The sequence below is a fragment of the Colletotrichum lupini genome, chromosome 8 (assembly GCF_023278565.1).
Source record: "Colletotrichum lupini chromosome 8, complete sequence".
Lineage (NCBI taxonomy): Eukaryota > Fungi > Ascomycota > Sordariomycetes > Glomerellales > Glomerellaceae > Colletotrichum > Colletotrichum lupini.
This window is the reverse complement of record NC_064681.1, coordinates 2,971,963-2,989,570: the sequence shown is the minus strand read 5'-3', so window position 1 is coordinate 2,989,570 and position 17,608 is coordinate 2,971,963. Positions and strand designations below refer to the sequence as shown.

General features: G+C 41.0%; 5 protein-coding genes across 5 annotated transcripts; 2 read left to right on the top strand and 3 right to left on the bottom strand.

Annotated features, from left to right (window-relative positions):
- Positions 1-194: 194 nt before the first annotated feature.
- Positions 195-1,425, bottom strand: CLUP02_15381 (alcohol dehydrogenase GroES-like domain-containing protein; the record flags this gene model as incomplete). The annotated part of the gene is made up of 4 exons (XM_049294305.1): positions 195-295; positions 450-956; positions 1,017-1,175; positions 1,263-1,425. 4 exons carry the CDS (start codon positions 1,423-1,425, stop codon positions 195-197), a joined length of 930 nt encoding a protein of 309 aa, XP_049151451.1.
- A 7,874-nt stretch (positions 1,426-9,299) lies between these two features.
- CLUP02_15380 (uncharacterized protein) lies at positions 9,300-9,458 on the top strand (the record flags this gene model as incomplete). The annotated part of the gene is made up of 1 exon (XM_049294304.1): positions 9,300-9,458. One exon carries the CDS (start codon positions 9,300-9,302, stop codon positions 9,456-9,458), a length of 159 nt encoding a protein of 52 aa, XP_049151450.1.
- A 900-nt stretch (positions 9,459-10,358) lies between these two features.
- CLUP02_15379 (uncharacterized protein) lies at positions 10,359-11,655 on the bottom strand (the record flags this gene model as incomplete). Its single annotated transcript, XM_049294303.1, has 4 exons — positions 10,359-10,549; positions 10,613-10,811; positions 10,889-11,487; positions 11,547-11,655. The coding sequence occupies 4 exons, from the start codon at positions 11,653-11,655 to the stop codon at positions 10,359-10,361; spliced, it is 1,098 nt and encodes a 365-aa protein (XP_049151449.1).
- Positions 11,656-14,104: 2,449 nt separating this feature from the next.
- On the top strand, positions 14,105-15,593 carry CLUP02_15378 (uncharacterized protein; the record flags this gene model as incomplete). The annotated part of the gene is made up of 6 exons (XM_049294302.1): positions 14,105-14,111; positions 14,164-14,378; positions 14,434-14,542; positions 14,599-15,042; positions 15,095-15,473; positions 15,551-15,593. 6 exons carry the CDS (start codon positions 14,105-14,107, stop codon positions 15,591-15,593), a joined length of 1,197 nt encoding a protein of 398 aa, XP_049151448.1.
- A 134-nt stretch (positions 15,594-15,727) lies between these two features.
- On the bottom strand, positions 15,728-17,445 carry CLUP02_15377 (uncharacterized protein; the record flags this gene model as incomplete). Its single annotated transcript, XM_049294301.1, has 2 exons — positions 15,728-16,805; positions 17,429-17,445. 2 exons carry the CDS (start codon positions 17,443-17,445, stop codon positions 15,728-15,730), a joined length of 1,095 nt encoding a protein of 364 aa, XP_049151447.1.
- Positions 17,446-17,608: the final 163 nt, after the last annotated feature.

The following is a 17,608-nucleotide window of genomic DNA, read 5'->3' as shown; positions in this document are numbered from 1 at the left end:
TTGGTCAGATATACCGTGCTCTTGAAATTTGTGCTTCCGCAAAGCCCGTCGACTCCTCGCAAGTAAACTCTTTGAGTCTACATGTCGCGAGGATGGATACAACCCGTGACTCCAAGTACCAGAAAGGGTGCTTGGATATCCTGCAGATGCACTCAGCCCATTTTTACAGGCTAGTCGGTCATCGAGTTCATTATTCAAGGGAACTTGATGAATACCTTGAGCTCCTGTTGATTGCTCAACCGCTCATAGTACGTAGGGACTTCCTCAATGTCGATAGATGCGCTAGCCACGAAGCCTGGTTCGCAATACCTCTGGAAATCAAGTTGACGAGCTCCCCAGCAACAGTCTCGGGATCTGCGATACCACCTTCGTATCTGATAGCCTTCGAAAAGAACTGGGCGAGGGAAACGAGACTTCCGGCATGATTCTCTCTGCATTCGGAGCCAAACCAGTGTTTGGTTGGGCCAGGTAGATTCCAATCTGGCCAATTCCGCCCCCTGCAGCGACGAGTTCGACCATCTGATTCAGCACGATGTTTTGCTGCATTGTACCGTTGGCAGTGATGGCTTCCATACCGACGGCGTCGGCGGCTCGGATGACACCACCGGGCTCGTATGCGAGAATCTGCTGTACAGGATCACTGTCCATGAAGTTGATGGGCACGGCTCCGATGGATGCGGCCTTCTCATGTCTCATGGGGACATGGTCTGCACTGTACACCCGAGATGCCCCGCGAAGTATGGCGGAGTACGCAGCAAACAGGCCCACGGGACCAGCGTCAAATACAGCAACAGTGTCGCCGGGCTCAAAGCCGGATCTAGTGACAGCAATCCATCCGATGGAGAAGACATCGGAAACGGTCAGGTAGTCTTGTTCGATGCTGGTGTTGGTGGTCTCGGCGGTCAAGGGGACGGGGATAAGAGCCATGTCGGCGAACAGTACTCGGGCGTAAGGAGCTGGTCAAGCATCATTAGTAACGAAGAATCAAAACGTTTGAGGAGAATCTGAGTTAAAACCTTGGAGACCTCCGTTAAGACCTCCGAAGGCTAGGCCCATGCGAGGTCCAGTCGCAACTCCCATATCGATGTGTCCAGTAGCGCCATTATCTGGAATGATGACATATTGTCCCACCGCTAAATGTGATGCATCACTACCAATGAACTCAATAAATCCCACTGTATAACTGTTAGCTTTCATGTGGTTAAGTAGGACATACTCTTGCCCGAGAAGTAGGTTCATACTAGCTTCGTGGCGCAGCGCACACGGTGGCTCCCCTCCTATATAGCCATGATAACGGTGCAGGTCTGAACCAAAATGCGCCGAAGTTGTGAACCGAACTACTGCGCCAGTCGTATTGATGATGCGTGGCACTGGAAACTGATCAATATGAACTTGATACGGCCCCGTCATGACGGCAGCGCGCATGGTGCTGTTGAGAAAGCTAAGCTACATAGTACTCAAGTTTAGACGTTTTCTCGAGATCAAGGAACTGACAATGGTGATTGAACTGCATTTTCAGCTCTCAAGCCAGGCAGTATTTGGATTAAATAAGGAACAAACCTCGGTCTATTCGGCTCTTGTCCTCGGAGGTTCGGAAGTCAACTTGAGGCTCATGATCTGCAGAGCATAGCAACGTCTGTATGGGCATGACGCGGCAGCAGTAGCTATTCTTGTTGACGAATGATACACGTCCAAAGTTGTGATTCTATTATTTGTACACTGATAGTGATGGTGCCATCGAGGTTGAGTGTCGGATTAGAAGTCCAATTCGACCGCGGCATACAGCCGACTGCGCAGGGGCCAATTAGGGGGCCCTATTTACGATTATCGTAGCTAGCCCAACCTACGGTTAGAACCTCCTTTTTATACCTACGTAGATATTCATATAGTTTAATTAATCTCTTCGTTAACTACGGTTCGAACTAACTACCTTATAATAGGGATACTAATACTAATTAGTAATTAAATTCTATTATTATAAATCGGTAAGGTATCTCGCTACGTAGGAGAGATAACCTCTTAATATTATATGGGATAGGAGATTCGTACTAATTAACCTTATAAAAATAAATAAAAAAAGAGGTAATTCTTAAATACCGTATAGAATTGAGTAATCGTAGCCCTTTATTATTTACGAGAGGTTAACGTTTACTACGTTAAACTACGTTAATTAATAGAACTACTTAAGTAACTAGCCTTTTACTATCGCCCCGAGTAGCTTTTTTATTAAATAACTTTTCTATAACCGGCCCGTAATTAGAAATTAACTAAGTAATAAAAAGGATCGCTAGTAAGTAATAATTACTTAACCGTAATTAAGTTATAAAAAAGACTACTTAAAAGATATAAAATAGAGTACTAAGAGGCTATAAAAAATAAGATCTCTAAGGTATTTAACCCTACTACGTACGAGTAATAAGTAGGCATTTTTAATAAGTTTTTAAAATATACGATCTTATAAAAAAGAGGGCTTAACTTTATTAACCGTACTTAACGGCCTATACGGTTCCTAACGGCCTATATAGCTCCTCTACGAGCCGCCTAGCGTCTAATTTCGACTATTCTTACGAAATACTACCTTAGAAGAGGTAAGTTAAGGAAGGAAGCTATTTAGAGATTATAAAGAGCACGAGGCTTAGGAAGCTAGAAGTATACGGGATAACGGAAATTAGTAACTAATAAAGATCCCGAGACTAATTATTATATTATTTTATAGTAATATAAACGTCTACTACTACTATTATAAAAAGGAACTACTAAAACCTACTTTTTTATACTAAATAAAAAAGATGATCTTAGTAAGTATAATAGCTAGCGACCTAAAAGGGTAGTAATAATTACTAAAAATAATAAAAACGAGAGTAGTAGCGAGATAGTAAGAGGAAGTGGGAATTTCCTAAACCTTAATAAATTCGTTAAGTAGCGAAAGTATAGATTTATTATAACCTACGCGCGGATTAAATATATCCTTATTAAAATTAAATACGCTAGCGACCGCTAATATGAGTATAAGCTAGAGCATAACCCTTAATAAGTTAGGGTAAAGAAGGAGAGGATAAAACCCGATCCTAAATAGAATCCTAATCCCTTATAAGTAAGTAAATATTAACCCGGATTATTAAGGGACGTAAATATATAGAATTGCGGATTAGCCTAACGGTAAGTAAATTAACGTAATATTAATCTATTTAACTAAGGTTTATAAAAAAAAGGGGCTATAAGGGTAACCCCTATTTTACGAGATTATAAACGACCTTAGTTACTAATTAAATAAATAGTTCGCGAGCGTAAGCTTAAGAATTATAAAAGCTATTAATAAATTCCTTTACGGGCGAGGGGTATTACTAACGTAATTATAATCGTAAGAGCTATACGAAATATTAGTAATAATAATTATAGAAAAGGAATTCGTACTATAGAACTAAGTATAAGTTAATAGAGCGTATAATCGCTTTAACGAATTTAGAAAAAGAGTAAACGACCTAGATTTCCTCCCTATAATTACTAATAGAAATCTATCGTTATAAAAGGATATACCGGGGTAAAATATAATACTAGAAATATAATAATTAATAATTCTACCTATTTCGATCTATAACTCGTTACTATTACTAATACGAAATTCGGCGCCGATTAGCTAATAAAAAAAGAGGTAAACGACCCGAAGTTATTAATAATACGTAGCGACGCAGGGTTCGTATATAAATACTAAAAGTCTAGTGGTAAATACGAGGCAATTTATAAACCTTAAAAAGATCTTCTTAAAAAAGAAATTATATTCTAGAGGGAAGTATAAGGTCTTATAAAAAACCCTAACGATATTTTACGATTATTATAAAAAAGTCGGAATTAAAGAATACTAATACTATTCGGTAATTAATATTATACTTATAAGCAAAGCCTTTAATTACTACTACGAAGTAGTGCGTAATCTTAATCGAAACGACTTTCTTAGTATAATTAACGTAATCCGAAGCCGCTTCGAGACTTATAATAAGAACCTAGAGCTCCTATCTAAGCTACGAGCGATTTCTTTTATATCTATAGCTAGGATAATAGAGGGTAAATCGTAACTAGAGATTTTTAAAAAGCTTATTAATTAAATCGAGAAGCTAGCGAAAACCTAGCTAAATAAGGGAATAAACGAGCGGAAAGTTAGATATCTCTATACTATAGTCTAGCGTATATTAAAAATAAAAATCACCCTATACTAAGTACCCAAAGACTACGAGACGCTCTACTCGAGGCTAAGATCTAGCTTTAATATTAAAATAAAAATAGTGCGCTAAACCTATTTCTAAGTATACGACGGCCCTTATTAGTAATATTAGGTCGATCGAACGTATAATAAAAAAAGAAAAGAGGCTAAATACGGTAATTACTAATAAAGAGGCCCAGATTCGTTAAATAGGTAGAGATTTAACTTATAGGTAGGGTAATAGAAGAGGTAATACTATATTTATAAAAAGGATAGATATTAATTAAGTAATTATTTTAAAAAAAAGCGTACTAAATTATACGAATAGTATAAAAAGTTAAGGGTAGTAGATAGCAAAACTAGCCCTCGTTAGTTTAACTAATTCCTCGTTATATATAAGGGTAGATCCGGAGGTATAAAACTTAGCGACGGTAGCTAAAGTAGCGGCTTAAAGTATATACCCCTTATAGGAGATTCGGAAGATAAGGAAGATCTTACCCCCTATACTAACGAATTAGATTATAACGAAATTAATAATATTAATTACTCTTTTTTTACCCCGTTAGCCTCCAGAGGATATACGAGGCTAAACGAATAGAGGGTAATAGAAGTTCTTAATAAGTAAGCTTTTATTTATAAATAATAAGAGAAGGTCCTTTAAATAACGGATATAGAGGCGGCTAAAAGGGTAAATTTAATAGGGCCGAAGCTTATTATTTTTAGTAATTAAGGAGAAGATGCTATCTCTTTTAATATTTAAAAAAAAGGAATATAGTACTAAGTATATCTAGGGGTAGCTAGAGGGGTCTTTTTTATATTACTTAGATCCTTTAAATACTAAGCTCGTATAGGTATTTTACGCGAGCGAAAAGTACGGCCTAGATAATTTCTATAGGATTATCCTAGATACTAGGGTATCGTAATAATTAACTAAAAGAAAAGGGTAATTCTAAGCGCTATAAAAGATCGTATTAGTAATACTTAATACGTTAATAGCGGGTATTACGAGGATTAGTTTTAGCTTAAATAAGGAAATCGTCGCCCTAGGTATAGTAGAAGTAGAGACGTACTTCGGAACGATAACCTTTTATATTTTACTTATTAATACCCTATTTCTCTTATATCTAAAAGATATAGATTAACTAGGTATTATATTCGATAATACGAGGAATAGAATTTTTAGTAATAAGTACTTTAAAATAGTCGAACGACGATAGGGGTATGCGTTTATAAAGCTTACTAACGATACGAAGTCGATTAATTACTTAACGAAAAGTAAGTTTAAAAGACTATACTAGAGATTTAGGTACCCGTCGGTTACGAGGCTATATAACCTCCTAAAGTAATTAAGTAATAATAATATTAAGATAGGGGCGCTAGAGTAGTTAACGAAAGTATATTATTAATACTAAATAAATACGCAGAGCCTATGTAAATTTAAGTTTAAATTACGTAATAAGCTTAACTTTAACTAAGAAATAGTCGTCGATATTTTTTATTTAAATAGTCGGTTAGTACTATATATAATCGACGTAGCTATATCTTTCTAAATAGGGCAATTCCTCCGGGATTTATAAGTAAAAATAGTATAAGTAGCCCTACGAAAAAGCTAGATTAATATATACTAGGGACCGCTAGACAGTATTAAAACCGACGCTAGTACTAGCTTTAAGTTAGTAAAATTTAAGGATAATGCGACGGCCTACGGTATATAACTAAAAGTCGTACCCGTTAAAGTGCACTATAGTATTAAAAAAGTAAAAAGGGCATACTAGTAGTTAAAAAGGGCGTTTAGAATTATTAAAAAGGAAAATCCGGATTCTACCGACGACGAATGCCTTTAGATAGTACTTAAATACTATAACGATACTATAGGGCCTAACGGACTTATACTAACGCTATTAGTATTTAGAGTATATTTAAAAACGACCTTAGCTTTATTACTATTACTAAGTATAAGCTAACGAGCCTAAGTAATTAAAAAAGTAATATAAATACTACGCGAGGTAAGTATAAAAAAGTAAGTTAACGAGGTAATTACTATATATAATAGGCCTAATATAGGGGATAATTTAGATATACTACTAAATCCGGATATACGAGTATAGCGCGAAATTACTTAATAGTAGGCTAGGCTATATAAGTTAATTTCCGTTAACGAGCGCTCTTATATAGTTATAAGAGATCGTAACTAGCTACTCGAAGTATTAATTATAATAGTTAGACCGTACTATATAGATCCTAACGAGGTAATTTCTAACCTATAAAAAGAAAAAGAGCTAGGGGAAACTATATAACCCGTAGTAGAGGCATAGGAAATTATCTTTAATAAAATCGTCGTAGTAGTATTAATAGATAACGAAGAAGAGGATATTACTAAAAGGGTACTAATACTACCGGTAAGACGTCGTAAAAGACTACGATAGCAAGCCCTAACATAGTAATTCATTACTAATAACGAGGTAATTAACACTTTTTATATAATAAAAAAGAAAGCTAATTTCGAGCTAGTAGTTAAACTACGTAAAGATAGCGTAATTATAACTACTAAAAAGCCGTATAAGGGATTAGATCTTATTAAAGTAAATACTCTTCGCGATCGAGGGGTATATTAATTTATCCTATACGACCTAAAAAAACATATAAACCTCCGTATATTTAAATTACGAATAGTTTATAAAATTAAAAAGAAAAGAACACCCTAGCCGTACGAGAAGTCTAGATACGTAATTTAGGGGTATAGTAACGTTAAAAAGGTAACGCTACTTATATAATTGCCCACTATATAGCGCTATAGTTAACGATTAATAATAGTACTAATAGTATCGCTATGGAAAAAGGGATACGAAATTTAGAGCCGTAATATTACCTAGGCCTATACCCAATCGGCCACAGGGCTTATAAAAAGAATCCTAGCCTATCTACCGAAGGAAATAGCTAGTAAGTATTTAAAAGGCACGATTATTAAAGTACTTAAGCTACTATATAGGCTCGTAGAATCGGGTACCTATTAGTGGGCTACTTACTATAATTTTTATATTAATTAACTATTAATAATTACCTCTACGTACGACCCGTACTTACTAATTGCGGAGTATAAAGGTAACTAATTTAGGATCGTTAGAATATAGACCGACGATATATTAGGCCTATTTAATATTAACTTTATAAAAAAGGAAGATAAAAAGCTCTAAAAAGCAGGCTTCGTAACAAAACTAAAAGAGGTCCTTATAATAAACACCCCCCTAGTATTTAACGGCGGGATTTTTATAATTAAAAAGGAAATTATTATTTTTTAATAAAAGGGGTAGGGTAAAAAAATTAACCTCGTTAATCCGAACATAACTAATATTAAAAAGCGGTATAAGGCTAAGCTCGTGCGAGGGGTATATATTACGAGTATTTATTAGCCTAAGGTAATTTTTAACTACGCTAGGGTAGTATAAGCTATAGATATAACTAAATAAAACGTTAAAATACTTAATAAGCGGCTTAAGTAATAATAAACGAATTTCGATCGAGGTCTCGTTTACTACCCAATCGACCTTACGACGAGTAAGCTTTACGTCTTTATTAATAAGTTATTTACGAATAATAACGACCTTATTTCGTAATTAAGGTATATTATTATCCTAGCTAACGAGAGTATAAGCGAGAGCGAATTTACTATATATAGTAATATAATCTACTACTTATTAATTAAAAATAAGCGGGTAATAAGAAGTATATTAGTATCGGAGGTTTATAGTATAGTTAACGGCGTTAACCTCTCCTACGTAATTTTAACGACGCTAAAGAAGATTACTAATCGAATTAGCTTTTTACCTATTCTAACGGTCATTTATATAAATTCTTACTCGCTATACGAATACTTCGTTAAATTAAAAACGACGAAAGAAAAGAGGCTTATAATTAATATTATAGCCCTTAGGTAATCGTATAAAAGGCGCGAGATACTTAAGATCCGTTAGATTAATAATAAAAATAACCTCGCAAACGCTTTTATAAAAATAGTACTAAATAAGGGATTAGAGTAATTCGTAAGTAATAAAAAAGTTATTATACGAATAGAGGGATAGGTTATATAAAAAGAGTAAAAAAAAGGGAGAAAAGGAGACGACTTAGTAAACGGGCCTAAGGTTAAATTATATTTCTAACCGTAGCGGTTAAATCGATAAAAGAAAGAGAAAGTTAGTATTAGATTAGAAATCTAATTTAACCGCGGTATATAGCCGACTATATAGGGGCTAATTAGGGGGCCTTATTTATAATTATCGTAGCTAGCCTAACTTATAGTTAGAACCTCCTTTTTATACTTACGTAGATATTTATATAGTTTAATTAATCTCTTTGTTAATTACGGTTCGAACTAACTACCCTATAATAGGGATACTAATATTGAGAACGGACCGAGGCCGTACCCACCTCCGGATTTAAGCATATGTCAACCCAAGCTTAGTTCAATATATCAGCGCGGTAGTTCGCTCGGTATTGCATTTGGCAACGGCCCACTTGTCCTAATACAAGGTGAATCGAGCATAGAATGGCCTCCTATTGGACGACCGCATAGATCCTTGCAGCCGTCTTTCATAGCCGCTGTAGGGAAACAGGAAAGATTCTTGCCAGAACAACTCCTTGTGGAAACTTGAAGGTGTTAAGATGAAATTCTGCTTCCCCCACATCGGGTTGCCCGAATCTCAATCAATGAACCAAGGTGTCATTTGTCCGAAAGCTGCGCCGATTCCCAAAGTCCGTCTCTTGCTGTTCGCTATTCATGCCAACCCTCGGAAGTCGACTCCAATATGATCGGCAGCCGAGCTGGACTGGGCGGTTCAAAGACTTTACCTTCTTCAGGCTTGTAGAGAAGAATGTTGTAGAGTATTATCCCAAAAACTGGCAGGTTGTACTGCGTAAAGGTCAGATATTCTACTCAGGGCAGACAGAAGTGAAGGGCAGCGCTTATACCCATACAAACAAATCAAATATGAGGTTCATATTTGATTGTTTGGCTGATTTCTCGCGCCATATTTGATTGTTTGACTGATTTGATGAATATTTCATTATTTTGATTGAATTTCCTATAGGCCGTTCAGAGGTATACATGGTGCAGTGGATTCTGCGCCGGAGGCGCGGAACTTTTTTAGGCAGGTCCACTTTAATTCCGGAGGTCCGGTGTTCGAATCCGGGTCCGGGCGGCCCCTTTTTTACCGTATTTTCTCGGTATATTATTAGTATATTCGGGCCCACCCTTAGATTCTAGATTTGATCAAATATACTAAATATACGGGCTAGAATATTTGATTGTTTGACTTGCTGAAATTCCTATATTTGACTGTTTCTTTGACTTATTTGTTTGATTGATTTGAATGGGTATGTGCGCTGGTGAAGGGGTCAGTGCCATGTGAAAGGCGTGGAGATTTCTCTTGTCTCTCGGACAGCATACGCGGTTATGAAATCATCGTGGCTGTGCTAGACTGTTGTCTTCATCGCCAAGATCGAACAAGCCTACAAGCCCACCGACAATGTGCAGTTTATTCCAATACTCTCAGCTCCTTCTCTGTAACTGAACCCCCCCATATTCCTATTTATGCTGCGTAGAATTCGGCGACTAGCTCGATTCGATACGACGTATCCGTTCGCAGGTAATGGGGAACCTTGATGAGATAAGGTATTCCTTCTGTAGCTTCATTAATTATCGTCGCCACTGCTGTGCGTCCCAGTCATGCAACATCCCTATGCTACTACGTCGAGTCTCCACTGTTATGGCATGTCCCGATGTGAACGAATGTTCAATGCCTACAGCCAGAAGAGGCAGCACGGGCTGGCATGTACAGCGCAAGACCCCATCCATTACTTGCAAAGTCCAGCCGGCCTTCTCGGCTCCGACTTCAGTATGGGCCCGAAGTCACCCGCCAGCCCCACTCTCGGCTCCGGGTCTCGATTGATGATGACCTTGAAGTTCATGTTCAGTCGCAAAGAGAGGCGCAGAGTGAACTACCTGTGAGCTTGAAATTCTGAGTGACTGTATTGGAGAAATCGGACAAATGCGACCGAAAAGATACGGAAATTCCCAAATGGTTTTGGACTAGGGTATGTTTCTCGCAGCCTGCAAACAAAATAACGACCTTTAGAAGCTAGTGAACACAACTGCCGAGTCTGTTCACGCTCTCTTGGATATTTCAAACATGATTGCCTTCTCTGTGTCAGAGCCGCTGTTATTGGAAGATGACCTTGTCAAGTGTTGCAATCTTCTTCGCTTATGATCCCAGAAGAGCCAACCAAGAAGGACCGCCGTGGTCAACGGGACCATAAACGCGAAGTAAATCCAAATCTTGGACGAAACATGAGCTTCTATCATATGAAAGTCTCAGTATTGAACAATACGGAAACAATTAAAAGGGCGCTGATACTAACGAGTCTGGAAGTCGAAAAATGACATGCTGAAAATGGAGGCGATGAATGTGCCAGGCAGAAAAGCAGCACCGAGAAGAGAAAGGGCCTTCATTGCCTGACTATCGCTCTTACTAGCATGAGCTATCTTTCTCTGATCTCCTGCTATCTTGAGGTTCAATTTCGCATCCTTCTGTGCAATTTCGGCCGTAATGAAAGAAACCTAAGGTACTTCTAGTTAGTAAACGTTTCGTGACCCTTACTAGCTAAAAGTACATAATGTGTAGGTATATCTCTGACCATGCTTCTTTGGATATTCAAGCGTTCCACGGATATGGAAACGTATTTCTCCAACCCGACGAGTCGTACTCTGTGGCAATGAAAACGATCCTTCAAAGTCGCATGGAGCCGATCCAACGCTTTGGTCTTATCAGTAGGGTCAATATGTGCCCAGAAGCAATCTGTGGCAGCTTCCAAAGCATCGATGACCTTGGAGTAAAGTTTGGGGGGTCTATGAAGAATTCTTCTGTGGTGTTCTGTGAGATCACTTGCGACTGTGCGTAAGTCGATGGTGCCGTCCTTTGAGTAGTAAAAGCCTGTTGTATCGTCATTGACACTGATTGCTTTTTCTAATTGTCGAATGCTATTTCGGGCTTCTCGTTGTTTGACTTCGTCAGATGTCGCTACGAGATCAGACATGATGATGCTGGGGATGAGAAGTGGATGGCATATGTCAAGAACACAATCTCGCAAATTTGACAAGCACTCAACGATATCGGCGGTAGGTGTCCATTTGACGAAGCCTGTGGTCTCGCGTCGCTTGAAAGAATATGATAGAATCAGTTCCCAGCCGCGGGTTCCGGTCTTCTTACGGCTATCATGCTTTCCAAAGACCATCTCTAAATACGAAGTGAGTCCAGAGCTTTGAGGCTATGAGTATAAGGTGGTGAAAGCTTACGAAGGTGAGGATCATCGTCTTCAAGAAGAACATATCTGTACCAGAAGAGAGGTCCAAGAAAGGTGGTCAATTCGACGGCGTGCAGTGGGAGCCGTAGGCATTTGAGCATTTGCTGATAATGTGCTGGTGGCAGTGGAATCTTCAGCGGCGTGAATGTTTCCAAATCCTTGGCATCTTTCTGAATGCTATCTCGAAATGTTAGTCACTGTGGCATTCGCCATTCGAAGTCTGTCCTGACATTAAACGAAGCTTTCTCGAAAGTTTGCTTTTGTTGGTATCCCTATTACAGGGTAGTTGGTTCGAACCGTAGTTGACGAAGAGATCAATTGAACTATATGAATATCTGCGTAGTAGGTGTAAAAAGGAGGTTCCAACCGTAGGTTGGGCTGGCTACGATAATCGTAAATAGGGCCCCCAATTGGCCCCTGCGCAGTCGGCTGTATGCCGCGGTCGAATTGGACTTCCAATCCGACAGCTTTCTTCTTCTACGACCGGTGGATGGAACTCGCCCTTCGATAGTCTTTAGTGCTAAGGAATCTTTTTGTAGCAAAAGGATGGCTGGTAAGAGTAGTCAGAGAATTAAAGGGGGTTAAAAGTCTCACCTGCTCGTATATAAAGTCATTGAAGTTGTCAAGAGTCAAATCTCCTTCTTTTAACGCGTTCAAAGATGGATCCTAAGTCAAGCCAGAACGGTCAGGATATTGTTGCAAGAAAGCGAATCAATGGGTACAATGACTTGCTGTGTAGTTGTAGAGCGTGAGATAAGTCGTTGCTTCAGTGACATGGCGACATTTCGCCAAGTGCTTTTTGAACATGCACTCCTCCATTGCTCTATCAAATGTTCAAGGCTTAGCAAGAAGCTCATGGCCATCAAACGGATTGGGGATACCCAGATCTTGGACTTTAAGAAGAAGAAATCCAATGATGATGGCGAGCGGCATGGCGGATCGGGCTCACTGTATAACAGGGGTAAACCAAAACCAGGCTGACAAAAGTGCACTTTCACTCCGGATGGACCTTATTGCATGCAATATTGCTGCTTGATCCATGATTATGCAGCATGTTGCTAGCCGAAATATTGCAACGCGCATGCTCATTTTATTGATTCGACGAATCGCTATGCACAATTGAGAGTTGGTGTGCCTCGACCAACATAATGAGGCTGTCCGATCCTACGGGACTTATATCAAGCAAGGCTTTTGGTAGCGATCTTTACTAACCTGAGACGTGGGAAAATGTCAAGTTTTGAGGTATCATATCGATTGTCACGTTCAATCCGCGGGGGTATTCCACTTTTTGCGCGTTGATTCCAGGTGGCCTTGAATCAATGGTTACTGAAGCCGGTAGACCCTGGTTCGTTCAAGGTTTTCGAAGGCATCAGCGTGGATGGTCGAGCTAGCTATTGAACCGACATTCGATTATGACTTTTCAAATCTTTCGGTTGGGAATTGCAGTCAAACCGAAAGAAATGATAGCATTCTAGTCGTTCGTTCACCTGAAGATTTCCTGGATTCCTCATCCAGGCGACCTGGAAACTAAAGAGTCAGTATTTAGCCTGTAGAGGATGAGCTGAACGAAGTGCGCCGATCTTGAGTTCTTTCCAACGGGGTCGGAATAGTATAATTGAGCTGCTAAGTGCTTGTTATTAATACGGGATTGACATGTAATTTTACTAAGAGGAGAGCCGGGACGCTGAAGTAAAGGCTTGGTTGATATCATGAATGTCCGCACGTCGCACTTGAACCTTATTTAATAGACAAAATGTTTTTACTCAAGATGAGTTTGACTATGACAGGAGACGAGGCGGCATAAATGCCCTTCCAATCTTTAGATCGGTTCGAATATATCCTGAATGAGTAGCTAGCAGGTTCTCTGGAGATGATCTAAAGTCGGCACTTCCGGCTTTCTGTAGGGGTCAGCTCCGTGGATCCCGCCGGACAATTATTACCAGAGCCGTGGCACGGGATGTGGGCAGTACACAGGATGAACTCTAACAAATTAGGGAAAACATTGAGCCCGGACTCGTCCACCAGCGGCACTTAGATTGAAACAAGCATTGCCTAGCCGCGGGACGAATTTCTCCCCCATCAAAAATGGAGATCCCGACCCGACTTTTACTGAATACGGCTTGGCCGACTTTTCGGGATTACGCGTGCGCCTGTCAGAACATAGGCGTAGTCGCTCATAGGACGGTAGGACCGGCCCCTTGAATTTCGTCAGCTCTGGTATTGAGCCACACTCTGAAACTATTCTTGGCATTTGCAGAGAACGCGAGGCCTTCTTTACCGCTCCAAACGTCAACCCTTTGTCCATAACTCCATGTTGTTTCTCCACCGCCACTGGCTGCTGTTCTCCATACTCCATAGCGGTATTTGCTAACCCCTGGGCATACGTCCCCCATGACAAAAAGCTTGGTATACTTTATTGAGCCGCGCAACGGCCCCCTGATATGGGGCTTAGCATCTTCGTGATGTGGACAGTCTCCCGCCGGCGGGATAGAGGCCTTCCGGAGTCGTCATCTTAGCTGTAAAGGCGTTTCTACAAATTGATGTTTAAATATGCCAAGTACCAGTCTCGTCTGTAGTTGCCTTTCCATGCCTGTTCATCCCATCTGCAGATCTGCCAAAGCCCAACAACATGCGCTCGTTCCAATTACTTTCGGTCGCGGCAGCCGCTGCTCCGGCTCTAGCCGACAGTCATTACTTCTTCTCGGGCTTCTTTTCTGGCAGCACTATTGTCGGTGTCGAATTCGATGACCAGACAGAGTCGCTCACTTTGAAGAACAATATCAGCACAGACGCGAGCTCGGGCTCCAAGTGGATTCACATCGATGTAAGAATGCCTGAGAATGCGACAACCAGGCTGGATGCTGACAATTTGACGATAGTCCCGCCTGAAGAACCTGTATGTCGGTACGACTGGCTACTTTCAGAGCTACGCCATCACAGACGACCTCAGCTTGACATACAGCAGCAACGTCAGCTTGTCTTCAGACTGTGAGCACCCCCGAAGTGGAATATCTTGAGATGAGCATGTTGCTTACAGTGAATAGGTAGCAACGCCAACTACATCACGTCTTCCTCTGCCTCTCCCTACACTGTTTTCGGGACTCCCTATGGAGGTGGCTGCTCAAGCCTGGCCATCACCGTCGATGACGCTGGTGTGCTTCAGGAGGCCACTGCGAATGTCACATATGACAGCGCCGGAGGTGTCCACGGAACATGGATGAGCCCTAACAACGATTTCATCTACTCCGCCGATGACATGGGCAACGCCGTCTGGGCACACTCCTATGACAACACCACTGGAGAGGTCACAGAAGTTCAGTACCTTGCCGCAGCCGAGGGATCCAACCCCAGACACTTGACTGTGCACCCCAATGGCAACTGGGTCTATGTCGTCTATGAGGAGGCCAATTCCATCGCGTCTTACAAGCGCGACACGACTACCGGCAAGCTGACTTTCACCAACACCACCTACTCTCTCTTGCCCTCAGGTATGTGCTAAAGAAAAAGTATTGTTGGAGCCAATGAGTAACATTTTTTCAGGATACACCAACACGTCGTCCTACTGGGCCGACGAAGTCATGTTCTCCATTCCCAGCAGCAACGCCAGCGCCACTGCACCCAAGTACCTCATTGCTGCCACCCGCTCCCGCACCGTTGGTGTTCCGGGCTACGTTTCCGCTTTTTCTCTCGACAGCACCACCGGTGCCATTACCGAGCAGCTGTTCCTCACTCCCACTACGAACAGCGGTGGCTCCGCTAATGCCGTCTCCCCCGCCAAGTTCAGCGAGGATTACTTTGCCATTACGGACAGCGGCTCTAACTTCCTAGAAGTATGGAAGATCGACGCTACTGGCTCATCCACGACTGCGGCAGCTGTCGCGCACCTGGCATTGGCATCGGGACCGGCCAATGTTGTTTGGTACAGCTAAGCTAGATGGTGGGGTTTGTGACAACATGCAATTCATGTTGCAAATTTTGCTTCTGCATATGTAACAGCGTGTATTTGGATCGAAAAAGGACAGCACTTAGAGTCTTGTAACCCAGAACAATCTAGGTACGCTATGGAAAGTTTTAAGGCTTCATGTGATCCTTCCAATTTGTTGCATCTGTTGTCTGCTCTAAATTCAGCACGATGTAAGGTAGGTACCGCCCCGCCGTCACTTCTACCTTACACTACTCATGCCTCTCATGGCAGGCACTGAGAAGATCTCTGAACGCTCTGGCGTCGCCCTGCTTTGTTTCTTCGGAACGGTTCATAGAACACTCGTAATCTCCAAAGTACATCTCACCAGTCTCACTATCTGAAGTCAACCATGGACTAGGACCGGTTCCTGCGTCGAAGTTGATGTATCGACTCGGGTGCAGCACGGTGCCGATCCTCGTAGGATGGAGAAAGTGAAGTCTGTAAGACTGCCTATCAAAGAGAAAGTCCTTGAGGTGGGGAAGGTTGTTCCGGATCTTATCGAAAGTAGACTCCCACGTGCCATCGAACCTGTAGAGTTCGGCATTGTCATAAAATATGCCGTACGAGCCTTTGGGCAGACGCTGCCAATCTTCCCTGTGAAGATCCCACTCCTTGGTTTCCTCGGTGTCAACCTGAATGTGAGAAACAATACGACAGCTGTCCAGACGCAAAGTTTCAAGCGATTTCTGTGAGAGAACCCAGTCAAAATGACGGTTGTTGCTGATGACAAAGTTTCCCAGATTCAGCGTCTTTAGGCGAGGGAACACTAGGCCTGCCCCGTCGAAGTATCCCGGCATGGTGCCCCAACACTTGTGGAAGTTCAAGGTCAGAGCGGTGAGATTGGCCGCGAAGCAAGGAAGAAACTGTCGCTGCAGATGGCTCTCAAACTCCAGGCGCTCTTCCATGAATATGTCGCGGTCTGGGCCGTGTTCATTATACTCATCTGTAATCAACAGGTGAAGACGATCGATGTCCTTGGCGACGTCTTTGAAAAGACCAGAGTTGACGAATTCTTGATGCGGGATGTTTTGGAGGTTACGAATCGTCAAGGACTGAATTGTGCTGACTTCGGTATTAGGCTGAACTGCACGTTCCCGAATGGCCTCGAAAACTGCCTTGAGTGTGTCTAGTCGGGTCTCGCTAGGCTCAACGTCGTTCCACGGGTTGTGAAGATTGGACCACCGGCCTTTGCATTTCTCGCTGAAGTGCAGTTCGATAGCTCTGATGTTTGGCAACTGTTTGATCCTGTCGGATTGGAAGTCTAATTCGACCGCGGCATATAGCCGACTGCGCAGGGGCCAATTAGGGGCCCTATTTACGATTATCGTAGCCAGCCTAACCTATAGTTAGAACCTCCTTTTTATACTTATTACGCAGATATTTATATAGTTTAATTAATCTCTTTATTAACTACGGTTCGAACTAACTACTTTATAATAAGAATATTAATACTAATTAGTAATTAAATTTTATTATCGTAAATTAGTAAGGTATTTTGCTATATAAAAGAGACGACTTCTTAATACCGTACGGGATAGGAGATTTGTATTAATTAACCTTACGGAAGTAGACGAAAAAGGAGGTAATTCTCGAATACCGTACGGAATTAAGTAATTATAGCCCTTTATTATTTACGAGAGGTCGACGTTTATTATATTAAACTACGTTAATTAACGGAACTACTTAAGTAACTAGCCTTTTACCGTCGCCCTAAGTAGCTTTTTTATTAAACGACTTTTCTATAGCTAGCCTGCGATTGGAAATTAACTAAATAATAAAAGGGATCGCTAGTAAGCGATAATTACCTAACCGTAATTAAGCTACGAAAAAGACTACTTAAAAGATATAAAATAGGGTACTAAGAGGCTATAAAAGATAAGATTTCTAAGGTATTTAACTCTACTACGTACGAGTAATAAATAGGCATTTTTAGTAATTTCCTCGAAATATACGATCTTATAAGAAAGAGGGCTTAACTTCGTTAACCGTACTTAACGGCCCATACGGTTCCTAATAGCCTATATAGCTCTTCTACGAGCCGCCCGGCGTCTATTTTTAACTATTCTTACGGAATACCGCCCTAGAGGAGT